At 39.6% G+C, this 13,631-nt stretch overlaps 1 protein-coding gene across 1 annotated transcript in view; it reads left to right on the top strand.

Annotated features, from left to right (window-relative positions):
* The window catches only part of nup188 (nucleoporin 188), a 45,996-nt gene that overhangs the window by 22,451 nt on the left and 9,914 nt on the right, over positions 1-13,631 (top strand). Inside the window, exons 29-38 of the mRNA XM_057819090.1 lie at positions 1,442-1,640; positions 1,718-1,795; positions 1,871-1,956; positions 5,076-5,221; positions 5,292-5,473; positions 6,736-6,936; positions 9,127-9,219; positions 9,284-9,436; positions 9,872-10,009; positions 13,043-13,117. Coding sequence (XP_057675073.1) covers positions 1,442-1,640; positions 1,718-1,795; positions 1,871-1,956; positions 5,076-5,221; positions 5,292-5,473; positions 6,736-6,936; positions 9,127-9,219; positions 9,284-9,436; positions 9,872-10,009; positions 13,043-13,117 — 1,351 coding nt within the window. The remainder of the gene's footprint in view (positions 1-1,441; positions 1,641-1,717; positions 1,796-1,870; positions 1,957-5,075; positions 5,222-5,291; positions 5,474-6,735; positions 6,937-9,126; positions 9,220-9,283; positions 9,437-9,871; positions 10,010-13,042; positions 13,118-13,631) is intronic.

The following is a 13,631-nucleotide window of genomic DNA, read 5'->3' as shown; positions in this document are numbered from 1 at the left end:
CATCAGAGCCTTCCTGAGAGGTCTACTGCTTTAAGATGGCGGCTGTTTAATAACGCATGTAGTCCTTAAAACATGTTGCCAATGCAGCAGTGTCTGTCATTTGCATCTAGTTCTATAATATGTGATATCTACCATATCATGTGGGCGTAGTTTGTAGGCTATGGCTACAGTCAGGTATTATTGGAGCCACCTAGCATCGCGTTTGCAACGGCGTCTGCCCCACTCCTGCTCTGCTCTCTTGTCTCCGTGAGTCTGTCTCTCTCAGACTTTTTTTATTCAACCAACTTAGTAACTCATTGTAACGCACGCCTTTCCCGCCTCAGTAACGGTAACGGCGTTGCCAAGATGAGAAAAGTAATTAATTAGATTACTGATTACTGAAAAAATAACACCGTTAGTAACGCCTTTATATTCTAACGCCGTTTTTATCAGCACTGGTCATTGGCAGCCAAATAGTAGAGCAGTGGTTCTTAACCTGGGTTCGATCGAACCCCAGGGGTTTGGTGAGTAAGTCTAAGGGGTTCGGCAAAGGTAAAAAACGCAGACCCCTATTTTTGTACGCTGATTAAATCAAGGCAAAGTGGCTTTTTAGACCGGGTTATGGACTGGTTTGCTCCCAATTTACATGCTTAATCCATTTCTTTTAACTGCTAGTCCACAATCTGATGAGAGGAGGAACTGGTTTGCTCAGTGGAAGGGTGACTCACACTGGGTATGAGAGAATACAACAGCCCAATGGGACACATGGTCTCAAATTCTGACCTGTTTATAAAAAAGCTGTCAAAATGAGAAGAATTTTGAATGGGAATTTGCTAAATTATTAGCTTGCTAGCTTAGATATATTGGTTTTGAATTTGAAAAAAAAAATTCTTTATTATCTAATTCCGAAGGGTTCGGTGAATCCACTCGTGGGGTTCGGTACGTTTAGCAAGGTTAAGAACCACTGTAGTTGAGCTATGTGAGCTCACAAGAGTTATAAAACAAAACATATCATGAATTGATAAAATTCCTAGAGCAAAATACACATGGGCCACACTTGTTTATTTTTCTTCTTTCAAATTATTTTATGTTGAGTATATTTTTAAGGACTCAGTTTTATTTATTTATTTTAAATGGACTATTGTTTACTTTTTAAGTAATTGATCCCACCACCCCCCAAAATATTTTCACTGAATCTTGAATTGATTTTATTTAAAAGTATTTTTTTTATTGCCCATTGCAAAATATTTGCAAACATGAATACAGTACTACAATTGAATGTAATATTAAAAAACATCATTGGTGCATGAAAGGGTTATTGTATCTCAAAGAAATATAGGAAATAATAAAACACTTTAAGGAAAAAGAGTCATCCAAATGGTTCGGACTTCTATCACCGTCATTGGCATCGAAACACAATCCCGAAACATCACCCCTGACCGGGCACGTCCGCGCATGTTAGCGGCTCGCCGGAGCCATCTCTTCAGGACGCCCTGCGGAGGTTCGGCAACGCACGGCGTTACGAGTACTGGTCTCAGTACGTCAAGTCGCTGGCGTGCCACGTGGCCGAGATGGAGGACGAGGGCGTGACCTACTTCCCGCAACAGACGCACTTGCTGATCCTCGCCTGGCGGATGCTGCTCGTCCTCGCCACCGCTCACGTGCGTGCCTGTCGTCGCCAAGGCCGGCCAGCCGCGTTACGAAAGTAGTAAGGGAACTTTTCATTTTTTTTTTCCAGTCCGACGTGATGCAGTTGACCGACAACCAGACCAAACTGAAGCTCTTCATGGATGCGCTGGACGCCACCAAAGCTGCCGTGAGTCTCCGATCCTCCTCGATGGTTCCCCGGCCGGCGGCCGAGTTTAACATCGCCACCGCCTTTGTCTTTTAGCTGACCAGATCCGGGTCCGTGCCGTGTCTCCGGCTCGGCTCCACGACGGCCACGCTGCTTCTCGTTCTCCTCAAGCAATGGAGGAGGTACAAACCCCCTCATTCACTATTAAATTTCAGGGTGTCCGCGGGGTCTTACTAAGTCTGAAAACAAGTCTTAAATCCAATAATTTGAATTTAATGCCTTAAAATGTCTAAAATTCTCCTAAAACCTCATGAAAGTTCTTAAATACTACTACTACTACTACTACTAGTCAGGGGTCACGTTAACCGAATATTTTCCGTCGTTGACCGGTTTTTTACAACGGTGACGGAAAAGACTGAAGTCCATCTGTCATTTTGACAGGTTGCAATTCACACCCCAGACCACAGGGTGGCGAGTGAGCATATTAATTAGCTATTGTATCTCTTGATGCATGACGTCGTTGGCCTGACTCGGAAAAATGTCAAGGCAACTGAGTGTCCGAAGTTTCTTCAAAAAGCCCCAAAACGACGATGGTGTTGATAAAAGAGGTGAAAAAAGAGGGACTGATGCAGTGAAGGATGACAACGAATCAAGTGAATCGCTGGTTCACTCCTCACTGCGGCGAGCAGTTGAAAACGCCGCCAATTACCAAGAAGGACAGAATTGGTAACACAATGAAAGCGGCATGAAGCCAAAAAAGCGGACCACACTAGCCAGAGCCTGAAATTATTCCAAGGAAAATATGGAGGGTGCTACCACTGTGTGTACTCTTTTTGCCAAGCTGAGCTCACATACCACGGTAGCACGTCGGCTATGAACGAACACTTGACGCGCCGTCACCCAGGCGTATTTCGGAAGACAACAGGAAACAACAAGCTAGCGGATTGTAAGTCCATACAACTTTCTAACGATTTTTTAAAAAATTGGAAGTTGCCTTTATGTGCGTCGTATCAACGTGCATTTTTATTTAATAATATTAAAAAAAAAAAAAAAAAAAAAAAAAAAATATATATATATATATATATATAATGGAATTATACAATATTTTATTATTATTAAATGTATTCGGATCATGGAAGGTCCCACTTTGGGGGGGGTAATATATATATATATATATATATATATATATATATATATAATATAATAAAAATATTATATGGAAACACAGTACTGGCCTGCTTACTGTAACCCATGACTGCACTAATGTTAGTTACTTTATATTATAAAGTATTATTGTATTATTGTGTATATACATATAGTGACTGTATCAAGATAGTCATTTTAAAAATTTAAGTGACGGGTAAAAATAGATTATGACCGGATTTTTATGACCCTGTCAGTCAAAATCTTAATCTTTAAAACTCGTAGATTTGGCTTGTTTAACCCTGCAGAGACCCTGAATTTATCCATGATGGCTTTTAATTTTTTTAACTTGACTTGGCTATTCGCCTCGCGTGCAGATGTACAATGAGAATTATTCAACAGTAAATTTATATTTGAGCCGATTAATGGCAAAAATAGTCGGTGATTCGTCGAGTGTCCAAATAGTCTTTTCTGCACTATAAGGTGCACCAAAAGCCATCCATCTTCTCAAAACCTTTTTGCCGTTACCAAGAGAGGGAGTATTTACTAAATAATAATTGATTCAATGAAAGAGACTCACAGAACTGATGCAGTAATTTGATCAGAGTATATTAATTCCAGAGATTGTAAAGTCCCCCAGCCAGTGTGTTACCATACTACAGAGGCGTGGAAACATCAGCATTCAATTTCGAGTCACAGACGAAGTGATGTCTTCTGCCGGTCTCGTGGAGACGTCGGCATCATCCCAGTTCCCGTTTTCCAGGGTCCCGCCTGGGGGAGTTGTGACGTGTTGACCTGTTAGTTTGCTAAGCTTAACCATTTATTGTACCCTGACTCTGTGTGATAAGTCCCAGACGTATTCTTAGGGAAGTAAAACCCTTAAGACTTTATTATGAGCAAAATATGAAGTCATATGAAGTAGGGCTGCAGCTATCGAATATTTTAGTAATCGAGTATTCGACTGAAAATTCTATCGATTAATCGAGTAATCGGATAAAACATTTTTTTAGGTAAGGAGCAATTATAAATATACACGAGAAAACAAGACATTTCATCTAATATTGAACCATTTTCAGTGAATCAATGTCTTTATTTTCGATGTACATTGTTGAAAACAGCCAAAAATTGCCTCTCAGAAGTGACAGAAAAAAACTTTTTTACTGTTTTCACTCAAAAACTTCTAAATTTTATTTAAAAAATAAATCTTATTTCTTACCTAAAAAATTCATTTTGCTTGATAACACACTAGGGCTGCAGCTATTGATTATTTTAGTAGTCGATTAATCAATGAACTAGTTCGAATAATTGAGTCATTGGATAAACATGGAAAACTCAAAATGCCTGAGCTGGGCCTCAAACGGAAAAAGAAAAATAAATAAATAAGGATCTATATATGTATGACAAAAGAACAATTGGCTAATTTACATAGCAAAAGTCCACTAGCTTAAATGCTATAAAATACCACCTTTTTTTTTTTTTTTTTTTTTTTTTAACAATGCTCTTAACAAATGGTTCAGACACATATTCCCACAAAAAATGGTAAATATACCTTTAAACTAAATTACAAATGCATTAAAAAAACATTAGCTCAAACAAAAACCTAGCTTATGTTGGTCTTAACAGGGAGCAGCTGGATTTGGCTATGTAAGATGAGACAGACTAGAGGGCAGTGTATCCACCCAAATCAATGAAACTAAATGCAAACACTTTCAAAAACAATCCATTACAACGCTACTTTAATTAAACGAATACTTGAAGCAGCAAAATTTAATTCGAATCTTTTTTTCTAATTGAATACTCGAGTTGATCGATTAATCGTTGCAGCACTAATCTGAAGTGACAACGTTTACTGTCTTACAAAGTCGGACAGCGTGCATGTGACTAAGTGGTACGTTCTGCTGAGTGGACCTCTACTAAAAATGTGTTCATGCAATTAATGCTGATTAATAGAATATCGAGTACATTTAAATCAAAGTGTTATCATCATACGATTAATGTTAATACTGTCATTATACGCATGTACAGTATGTAGAGTTAAAAAAAAAATTTACGAGATAGGACTCCATTTTATTCCAACGATGGAAACTGTTTTGAATTTGGCCATTGGTCGAAGGTGCGTCTTATAGTGCAGTGTTTCACTGCTCCTGCTCCTCCTCAGCGTGGTGGCCGGCGCTCCAGACATCCTGTCGCCGCTCTCGCTCATGCTGGAGAGCGTCCTTCAAGCTGACCCGCAGATGATTGAGAGGACCAAAGCCAAACTCCTCTCGGCGCTCATCTCCGCGCTCCAGATCCAAGGACTCGACAGTAGGGACCTCTGACCTCCTCCGCTGTGCCGTAAGACTCCGGGGTGACGGAAAAATGCGCCCGCACGCAGGCGGCGAGGTTTCCCAGCTCCCACAGCTGCTGGCAGCGGTGTGCGAGACGGCCAAAGACCAAGCGCTGGCGCTGATGAACAGCACCCGTCACACACGCCGTGCTGTCGAGCCGACGGAGGAGGACGACGAAAGCATGGAAACGGACTTCCCCCTCGGACCTCAGAAGGACGAGCGGGATGGGGTGAGTCCGCTAGTGAGCCCCGAAAAATGAGCGCTATTTTCTTTTTAATATTGTCGGATTTAGATATTTTTTCCAATCATTTGGAAATGAAACTTTTTTTCCCCCCCCACAGAGTAAGTGAGCGTGCTTCTCGCCATCAATACTTGTCACGTCTAATATGTGAAACAGCACTCCAAATGACAAACATACATAGGCAATAATATGTTTAAAAAAAATAAAGTTCCACTCAATGCAAGGGATGTATCAAATGACAATGGCTGACAAAATACTAGCCCTGACAGTAACATACAGTAGTAGAAGTGCTGATGACGTGTTCTTGCTATAATTTGTGTTTGGCAGAAGAAGACTGAGTACCTGAGTGAGTTGTTCTATTATGGATAACATTTCCTGAGGGTTTTTGACCGTTCAATACTGGCACGCGATGAGAATTTTGGATTGCACGTCTATGGGCTTTGAAGGAATCTGACCTTTTTGCCAGATTGCCGGAGCCGCACTCGCGCAATTCCAACGACCCAGGCCGGCGGGACGTAGGCCGGCGGAACCCCGACAACCCGGCCAAAAGGCCAAACTTTCATCTTAATCCCTTGTACTAACTTCATTTTAAAAGCTGGAAAAAGGCTTCGAAACACAAGATGACCATTTATTCCAAGTCAGCAGCAATCATACAGCACAGAGAGACCCAGGCGAGGAGGCAAGCTGGATCCAGAGTCACCATTAGGGCTGCAGCCATCGAATATTTTAGTAATCGAGTATTCGACTGAAAATTCTAAAGATTAATCGGGGATAAAACATATTTTTTTTAGGTAAAGAGCAATTATGAACATACATGAGAAAGCAAGACATTTCATCAAATATTGAACCATTTTCAGTCAATGTCGTTATTTTCGATGTACATTGTTGAAAACGGCCAACAATTGAATCTCAGATGTGACTAGAAAAAAAAGACTAGTTCACTGCTTTCACTCAAAAAACTTCTAGATCTTATATAAAAAAAGTGTGTGTATATATATATATACTCACCTAAAAATGTCATTACGCGTGATAACACACATAACTTAAAAGTTAGGTGTTTTTCCCCACGTGTTTCAATTGAATTTCCATTTGTGTCAAGCTATTTTTAAGTTCTAGTTAAGTTGCCAAGCTCCATTTCCTCCAGGTTTGAACCACTTCGTTTGAAATCTGCCTGAAATTGTTCGGACAAAATGAAGTGGCGTTCGGAGCTTTCCGCTTCTCACTCTTCGCTCCTCGCTCTTTGTTTTCAGGTGAGTGTGCTGGCGTTGCACCTGGCCAAGGAGCTGTGTCTCACCGACGAGGACGGCGAGCACTGGGGGGCCGTGATGAGGAAGATCCCCGTGCTGCCGTCCGTGCTCGGCGCCGTGGAGCTCAGCCTGCGCTCAAAGCAGAACCTCTACTTCACGGAGGCCGCGCTCCATCTGCTGCTCACTTTGGCGCGCTCGCCTCAGGTAAAAAAAAAAAAAACAACCAAACAAACAAAACATCCTGCTGAACTCGCCGGCTGGCATTGAATTGTCACATTTCGGCGCCACTGATGGCGGGACAGCCAATGGTTTTGGAGGGCTGGCTGGCTGCGATCATTCTGATGGCTGCCGGTCCAAATGAATTGGACATTCAGTATATCATTAATGTTAGTAGTATTAAAGCTGTTAGGACAGCGGGAAGTTTGATAATGCGTTCATCCCTGCTGACCGTTAGAAGCAGTGTTAAATCACGGAGTGATCCCTTAGGGCAGTGCTTCTAAATTATTTTCTGCCCCCCACTGTCCCACGAAGACGTAAACGTCTCGCGCCCCCTCCTCCCCCAAACTCTCTGCCACCACTGTAAATAATACCATTTGATTTGAAAATTATTATTATAAGTAGGGTTGTTCCGATCATGTTTTTTTGCTCCCGATCCGATCCCGATCGTTTTAGTTTGAGTATCTGGCGATCCCATATTTCCCGATCCGATTGCTTTTTTTTTTTTGCTCCCGATTCAATTCCAATCATTCCTGATAATTTTTCCCGATCATATACATTTTGGCAATGCATTAAGAAAAAAAAAAGAATACAACTCGGACGAATATATACATTCAACATACAGTACATAAGTACTGTATTTGTTTATCATGACAATAAATCTTCAAGATGGCATTTACATTATTAACATTCTTTCTGTGAGAGGGATCCACGGATAGAAAGACTTGTAATTCTTAAAGGATAAATGTGACTTTGTATATTGTGACTAAATATTGCCATCTAGTGTATTTGTTGAGCTTTCAGTAAATGGTACTGTAGCCATTTAACTGTTCTGCCCAAATGCATGATGGGAAGTGCAACCATGACTGTGCATAGTGGCACCAATTGATATATCCTCTCTGCGTTGGGAAGTAACATAGGGTGTTAAGGAAAAGATCAACCACTACCGTTCTTCCCCACATTACTTCCCACAATATTTCTATTTGTTGAGAGAGGGATTTTAAGGCTTTAGCCAATTAAAAAGAGGCTCCAAAGACTGCCAAAATTCTCTCTACTCATTTTATGCTGCCTGTTAGCTCTGTATATAGGTAAAACGGTGCCATTATAAAAATTTACCGCGACAATGCGTGAGGAGGTCGTGCAGCGCATGCGTTAATTGCATTAAATATTTTAACGTGATTAATTTTTAAAAAATTAATTACCGCCGTTTACACGATAAAATTGATAGCCCTACTTTAAGCCAAAACTAAACTCCGGATGAATGTAAGACAATTTTGTCTGCAACGTTAAATACAATTAGAAAACGATTTAATTAGAAAATATTTATTTAAAAAAAGGCATGTCCGATATTTTTTTGCCGATTCCGATACTTTAAAAATGACGTGATCGGACATCTTTAATTATAAGTACACCTCTTCATAACATTGTCCTTTTATATCAAAGGAAAAAAGTAATATAAATCAACTTAGAATAAAGTATACCTTTATTAACATTGTTTTGTCTGTAACAGAAAAGAGTTAAGGCGCATCAATATGCCTGAATACAAAAGTCACATCCAAACTGTAAAAATACACTCAAGGTACATTTTTTGACCATTTGATACAGAAGAATAAAACTTTAAAAAAAATCAACAATAATAAATTCAAATTAAACGACAGTGTCATTGGACACAGGGACAGTTTTTATTTTTGCTGAGCATGCTAACAGTGCATGCTGGCTTACTGCTGTAACATTGACAAAGAGGGACGATTAATGGCATTATTATGCTACCTTATTACTATTCCTCATTCACGCATCCGCTGGAAACAGAAATGTTGTTTAATCCATCTGCAGGTGACCGGGAGATTGATTTTTTTCATTGATGATGATTTTACGACTCTGTACGGGGAGTGCGCAGGTCCTCATTGGAAACGGTGTCTTTCTTAAGGCAAAACACTACCGCTTATGTCCACAGGCGTCGCTAAAATCGACCAAAACTGAAAAGTCACATGCTATAAGTAAAATAATCTATTATTTTACTTATATATATATATTTATATATTTTCAGTGTAAGCAGGTTGTTAATATGTCACTGTTGCAAGTATGCCAAAGTTGACTGAGCAGAACAAGTTCATTTTCAGAGCAACTGTACGTCTAAATGTGGAAATGTTCCCTTTGTCATCGCCACTTGCCGTTTAGGGGGCGGCGGCCGTGGCCGGCACCGGCATCATCCAAACCATCTGTCTGCCTCTGCTCAGTGTCTACGAAATGTCCGGCAACGGCGCGTCCCAGGTGAGAGCTTAATCATCATCGTCAGGGGCGTGACGTGATCCCGTGTCCATTCTTTCCCTGCCAGAGTTTGAGCCGCAAGGCCCAGGATGGCGCCTGCTGGCCGGGTGTCTACCGGCTGTGCCTGTCCTTGATGGAGAGTCTGCTCAAGACGCTCCGTTACCACTTCCTCCACGAGGCGCTGGACTTTGCCGGCGTGCACCGGGAGCGCATCCTGCAGGTATCTTAAAGACAACGACCCATTTTTCGGACTAGAAGTCGTGTTTCATTTCATAGTTTGGCGTAAATAGCATAACTAGCAAGTCATGAAACAATAGGAAGAGCTGACGAGCTCAGAACACGTAAACGTCATTTACATCCCTAGTGCCACAATGCATGCTGGGAGGCAAAAAGCTGTTCTTGTCTGTTTGTTCCACCCACAAAGGTTGATGGGTAAAAAACAACTGGAGTCTCTCGGCACATTATTTGAAGTTATCCTTAAAATGTTGTATTTCATCAACTAAATTTCCTTATCATTTATACTCCGATACGACATCTGCTTTTTATTGTTTGTAATGATGCATTTTTTGACATGTGCGAGTTATAGTCTGAAGAATACATTTAAAAAAAAAAAAAAAAAAATTGTGCCAAATGCTGACTCGTCGCTCCCGCTCAGTGCTTGAATGCTGTGAGCGCCGCGCAGAGTTTGGCGTGCCTGGAGGAGGCGGACCACACGGTGGGCTTCCTGCTGCAGCTTTCCAGCTTCTCCGCCGAGTGGCGCTTCCACCTGCCCGATCTGCACCGGGATGTGCAGGCGAGTCTTTGCGCCTTTATTTCAAGTTGGCCCCCCATCAGATGCAAATTTATATCAAAATTATGTCAATCGTTTGTGCTGTATAGAGTGCTGCTATCGTTTTTAAGATATTTAAAATTCTTTTATAGGTCAACCAGCCCTCCATTTTGATTAAAAATGGCCAAAAATTGTGTCAATTGTTTATAGGGCTGCAGCTATCGATGTTTTTAGTAGTTGTTTAATCTATCAACTACGGTAGTTTGTGTGAATAATCAAGTAATGCGTTGCAGAATCAATTTTAGAAGATGTAAACCCAAGGCTGGCTAAGATTGCACTTTCAAAAGCGCATGAAATGGGAATACAAAGAAAATTCCAGAATGTTTCTTCAAACTATGCAGAATTGCACTTTCGTTTAAAAATATATTAAATTACCTGATCTTAAATAATTGAGGATCTAAGTTCAACAAAAGAACAATTGGCCAAAAGTCCGCTAGCGTAAATGCAGTGCTTTTAACAGATCGTTCAAACTAGCGCTGCAACGATTAATTGATTAACTCAAGTATTCGATTAGAAAAAAAGATTCGAATTAAATTTGGCGTCTTCGAGTATTAGTTTAATTAAAGTGGCGTTGTAATGATTTGTTTTGAAAGTGTTTGCATTTAGTTTTATTGATGTGGGTGGATACACAGCCCTCTAGTCTACCTTATTTCACACGGCTGAATCTATCTGCTCCCTGTTAAGACTAACATAAGTTTTTGTTTAAGCTCGTTTTTTTTTTATGCATTCGTAATTTAGTTTTATTTGTGTATTTAGACATTTTTTGTGGGAATATGTGTCTAAACCATTTGTTAAGAGCATTGTAAAAAGAATGTTAGCATTTTATAGGATTTATGCTAGCGGACTTTTGCTGTGTAAGTTAGCCAACTGTTCTTTTGTTGTATATAGATCCTCATTTATTTTTTTTATACCGTTTGCGGCTCAGCTCAAGAATGTTAATTTTTTTTATGTTCCTTATCAGATTACTTGATTATTCGAGCTAAATAGTTAATCGATTAATTGACTACTAAATTAATCGATAGCTGCAGCCCTAGTTCAACCCCCCCCCCCCCCCCCCCCAAAAAAAACTGCTAAATATACTTGTATTATATATACTACTAATTTACGAATGCATAAAAAACATTAGCTCAAACAAAATGCTATAAAATGTTTTAGGGCTGCAGCTATCGATTATTTTTTGAGTCAATTATTCGACGAACTGGTTAGAATAATGGAGTAATTGGATAAGGAACATAAAAAATTAAAATACCTGTGCTGAGCCTCAAAGGGTATAAAAAATAAATGATGATCTCAGTACAACAAAAGAACAGTTGGCTAACCTACATAGCAAAAGTCCGCTAGCTTGAATGCTATAAAGTGATACGTTTTTTTTTGTGTTTTTTTTTTTCAAACAATGCTCTTAACAAATGGTTCAGACACATATTCCCACAAAAAATGGTAAATATACCTTTAAACTAAATTACAAATGCATTAAAAAAACATTAGCTCAAACAAAAACCTAGCTTATGTTGGTCTTAACAGGGAGCAGCTGGATTCAGCCGTGTTAAATAAGTTATGTCATATTCATTATTCACACTACTGGGCAGTATCCACCCAAATCCATAAAACTAAATGCGAACACTTTCAAAACAAACCATGACAATGCCACTGTAATTGAACGAATACTCGAAGCAGCAAAATTTGATTCAAAGCTCTTTTCTAATCGAATTACTCGAGTTAACCGATTAAGCGTTGCAGCACTAATTCTTTAGCCTTAATTTGTGCTGTTAAAAGGTTTGTTTGTGCTTCTATCGTTTCATAGATATTGACATAATTTCGAGTGATGACGTCAATCGCAGCTTTTCCGCATCCAGCTCCCGCGTCTGACGGAGCGTACCAACTCTCTCAATAACAGAGGGGTGTTCCAACAACTAGCACAAACAAATGGCACCCCTTCGGGTTCATTTTGCAGTAAATTGAGATTAGGGCTGTCAAACAATTAAAATTTTTAATGGAGTTAATTACAGTTTAAAAATTAATTAATCGTAATTAATCGCAATTCAAACCATCTATAAAATTTGCCATATTTTTCTGTAAATTATTGTTGGAATGGAAAGATAAGACACAAGATGGATATATACATTCAACATACGGTGCATAAGTACTGTGTTTGTTTATTATAACAATAAATCAACAAGATGGCATTAACATTCTGTTAAAGCGATCCATGGATACAAAGACTTGTAGTTCTTAAAAGATAAATGTTAGTACAAGTTATAGAAATTTTATATTAAAACCCCTCTTAATGTTTTCGTTTTATTAAAATTTGTAAAATTTTCAATCAAAAAATAAACTAGTAGCTCGCCATTGTTGATGTCAATAATTACACCATGCTCACTCATGGTACTAACCCATAAAATCAGTTGGACCTAAGCGCCAGCAGAGGGCGACAAAACACCAAAAAACACAAGTAACAAGTGGACATGACACTGTGCTGTCATTTTAATCTGTTTGAGCGGGGCATGTGCATTAATTGCGTCAAATATTTTAACGTGATTAATTCAGAAAATTAATTACCTCCCATTAACGCGATAATTTTGACAGCCCTAATTGAGATATATTAAATTTCAGTGATTAATCTGATTATGCGACTAGCAGCCCCCCATTTCTTGCAAAATGGACCTGAAGGATTGCTATTAGTTTGTGCTAGTCGTTGGGACACCCCCGTTATTGAGAGAGTTGGTAGCTCCGTCAGCCGCGACACAGGGGCTGCGATTGGCCCTAATTGACCTAACCCTAACTTCATGAAGGTTTTGTGGCGGGGACATCAACGACTGTTGATAAGTTAGTGCCGACTCCCACGGAGTATGTGATATGGTGGTCCTTAGTAAAAATGAAGAGTGATAAAAGCCATTGACGGCAAATGTCCGATTCATTTCAAGCGGGAGTTCAAATGAATTGGACACCTTTTGCGGTCCGTACCTTTTGAAGTGAATTAGGCTTTGTCTTTGCTTCCAGGTCAATTTGTGCTACCTGTGTCAGACGTGCACGTATCTGCTGCACAGCAAGAAGATGCTGCATCACTACCTCCAGGTAATCGTCACCTTTCGGTGCCATTGACAGCAATCAATCATTTGCCACCCTTTAAGGTCGACAGTTGTCAGATGAAAATAATAAAAAAACGCTGTTATCCTCAGTTAAGATTTTTTTATTTCTATATATTTTTATTAATCATTAAAGTGTGCTGATGACAATGCCAATCCTTCCCGTTAATCCTAATTTACATTTTTTAATACTTATTGTGGATTATTTTTAAACTGTTGAATGGATAGAATTTGTTAAAGAAAATAGCTATTTTTACTTTATTTTTTGATTGTTCAACACCTTCATTATCTCACACCCTCATTGATACGTCAATAAAAAATATATACAGTGATCCCTTGCTAAATCATGCTTCAAATTTCGCGCCCCCAGTCCATCACGGACTTTTTTCCCCCCAAATAAATAACAAGTAAATGCAGTATTTTATAGAGCTGTCCTGATCCATTCATGTTGTCTCTCACTCTCTCTCCTGCCGCTTTTCTTGGTCAGGCAGTGCATGGGAGAT

This window comes from Corythoichthys intestinalis, chromosome 17 (genome assembly GCF_030265065.1).
Source record: "Corythoichthys intestinalis isolate RoL2023-P3 chromosome 17, ASM3026506v1, whole genome shotgun sequence".
In the NCBI taxonomy this organism is placed as follows: Eukaryota; Metazoa; Chordata; class Actinopteri; order Syngnathiformes; family Syngnathidae; genus Corythoichthys; species Corythoichthys intestinalis.
This window is presented reverse-complemented; position numbering and strand designations above follow the sequence as displayed.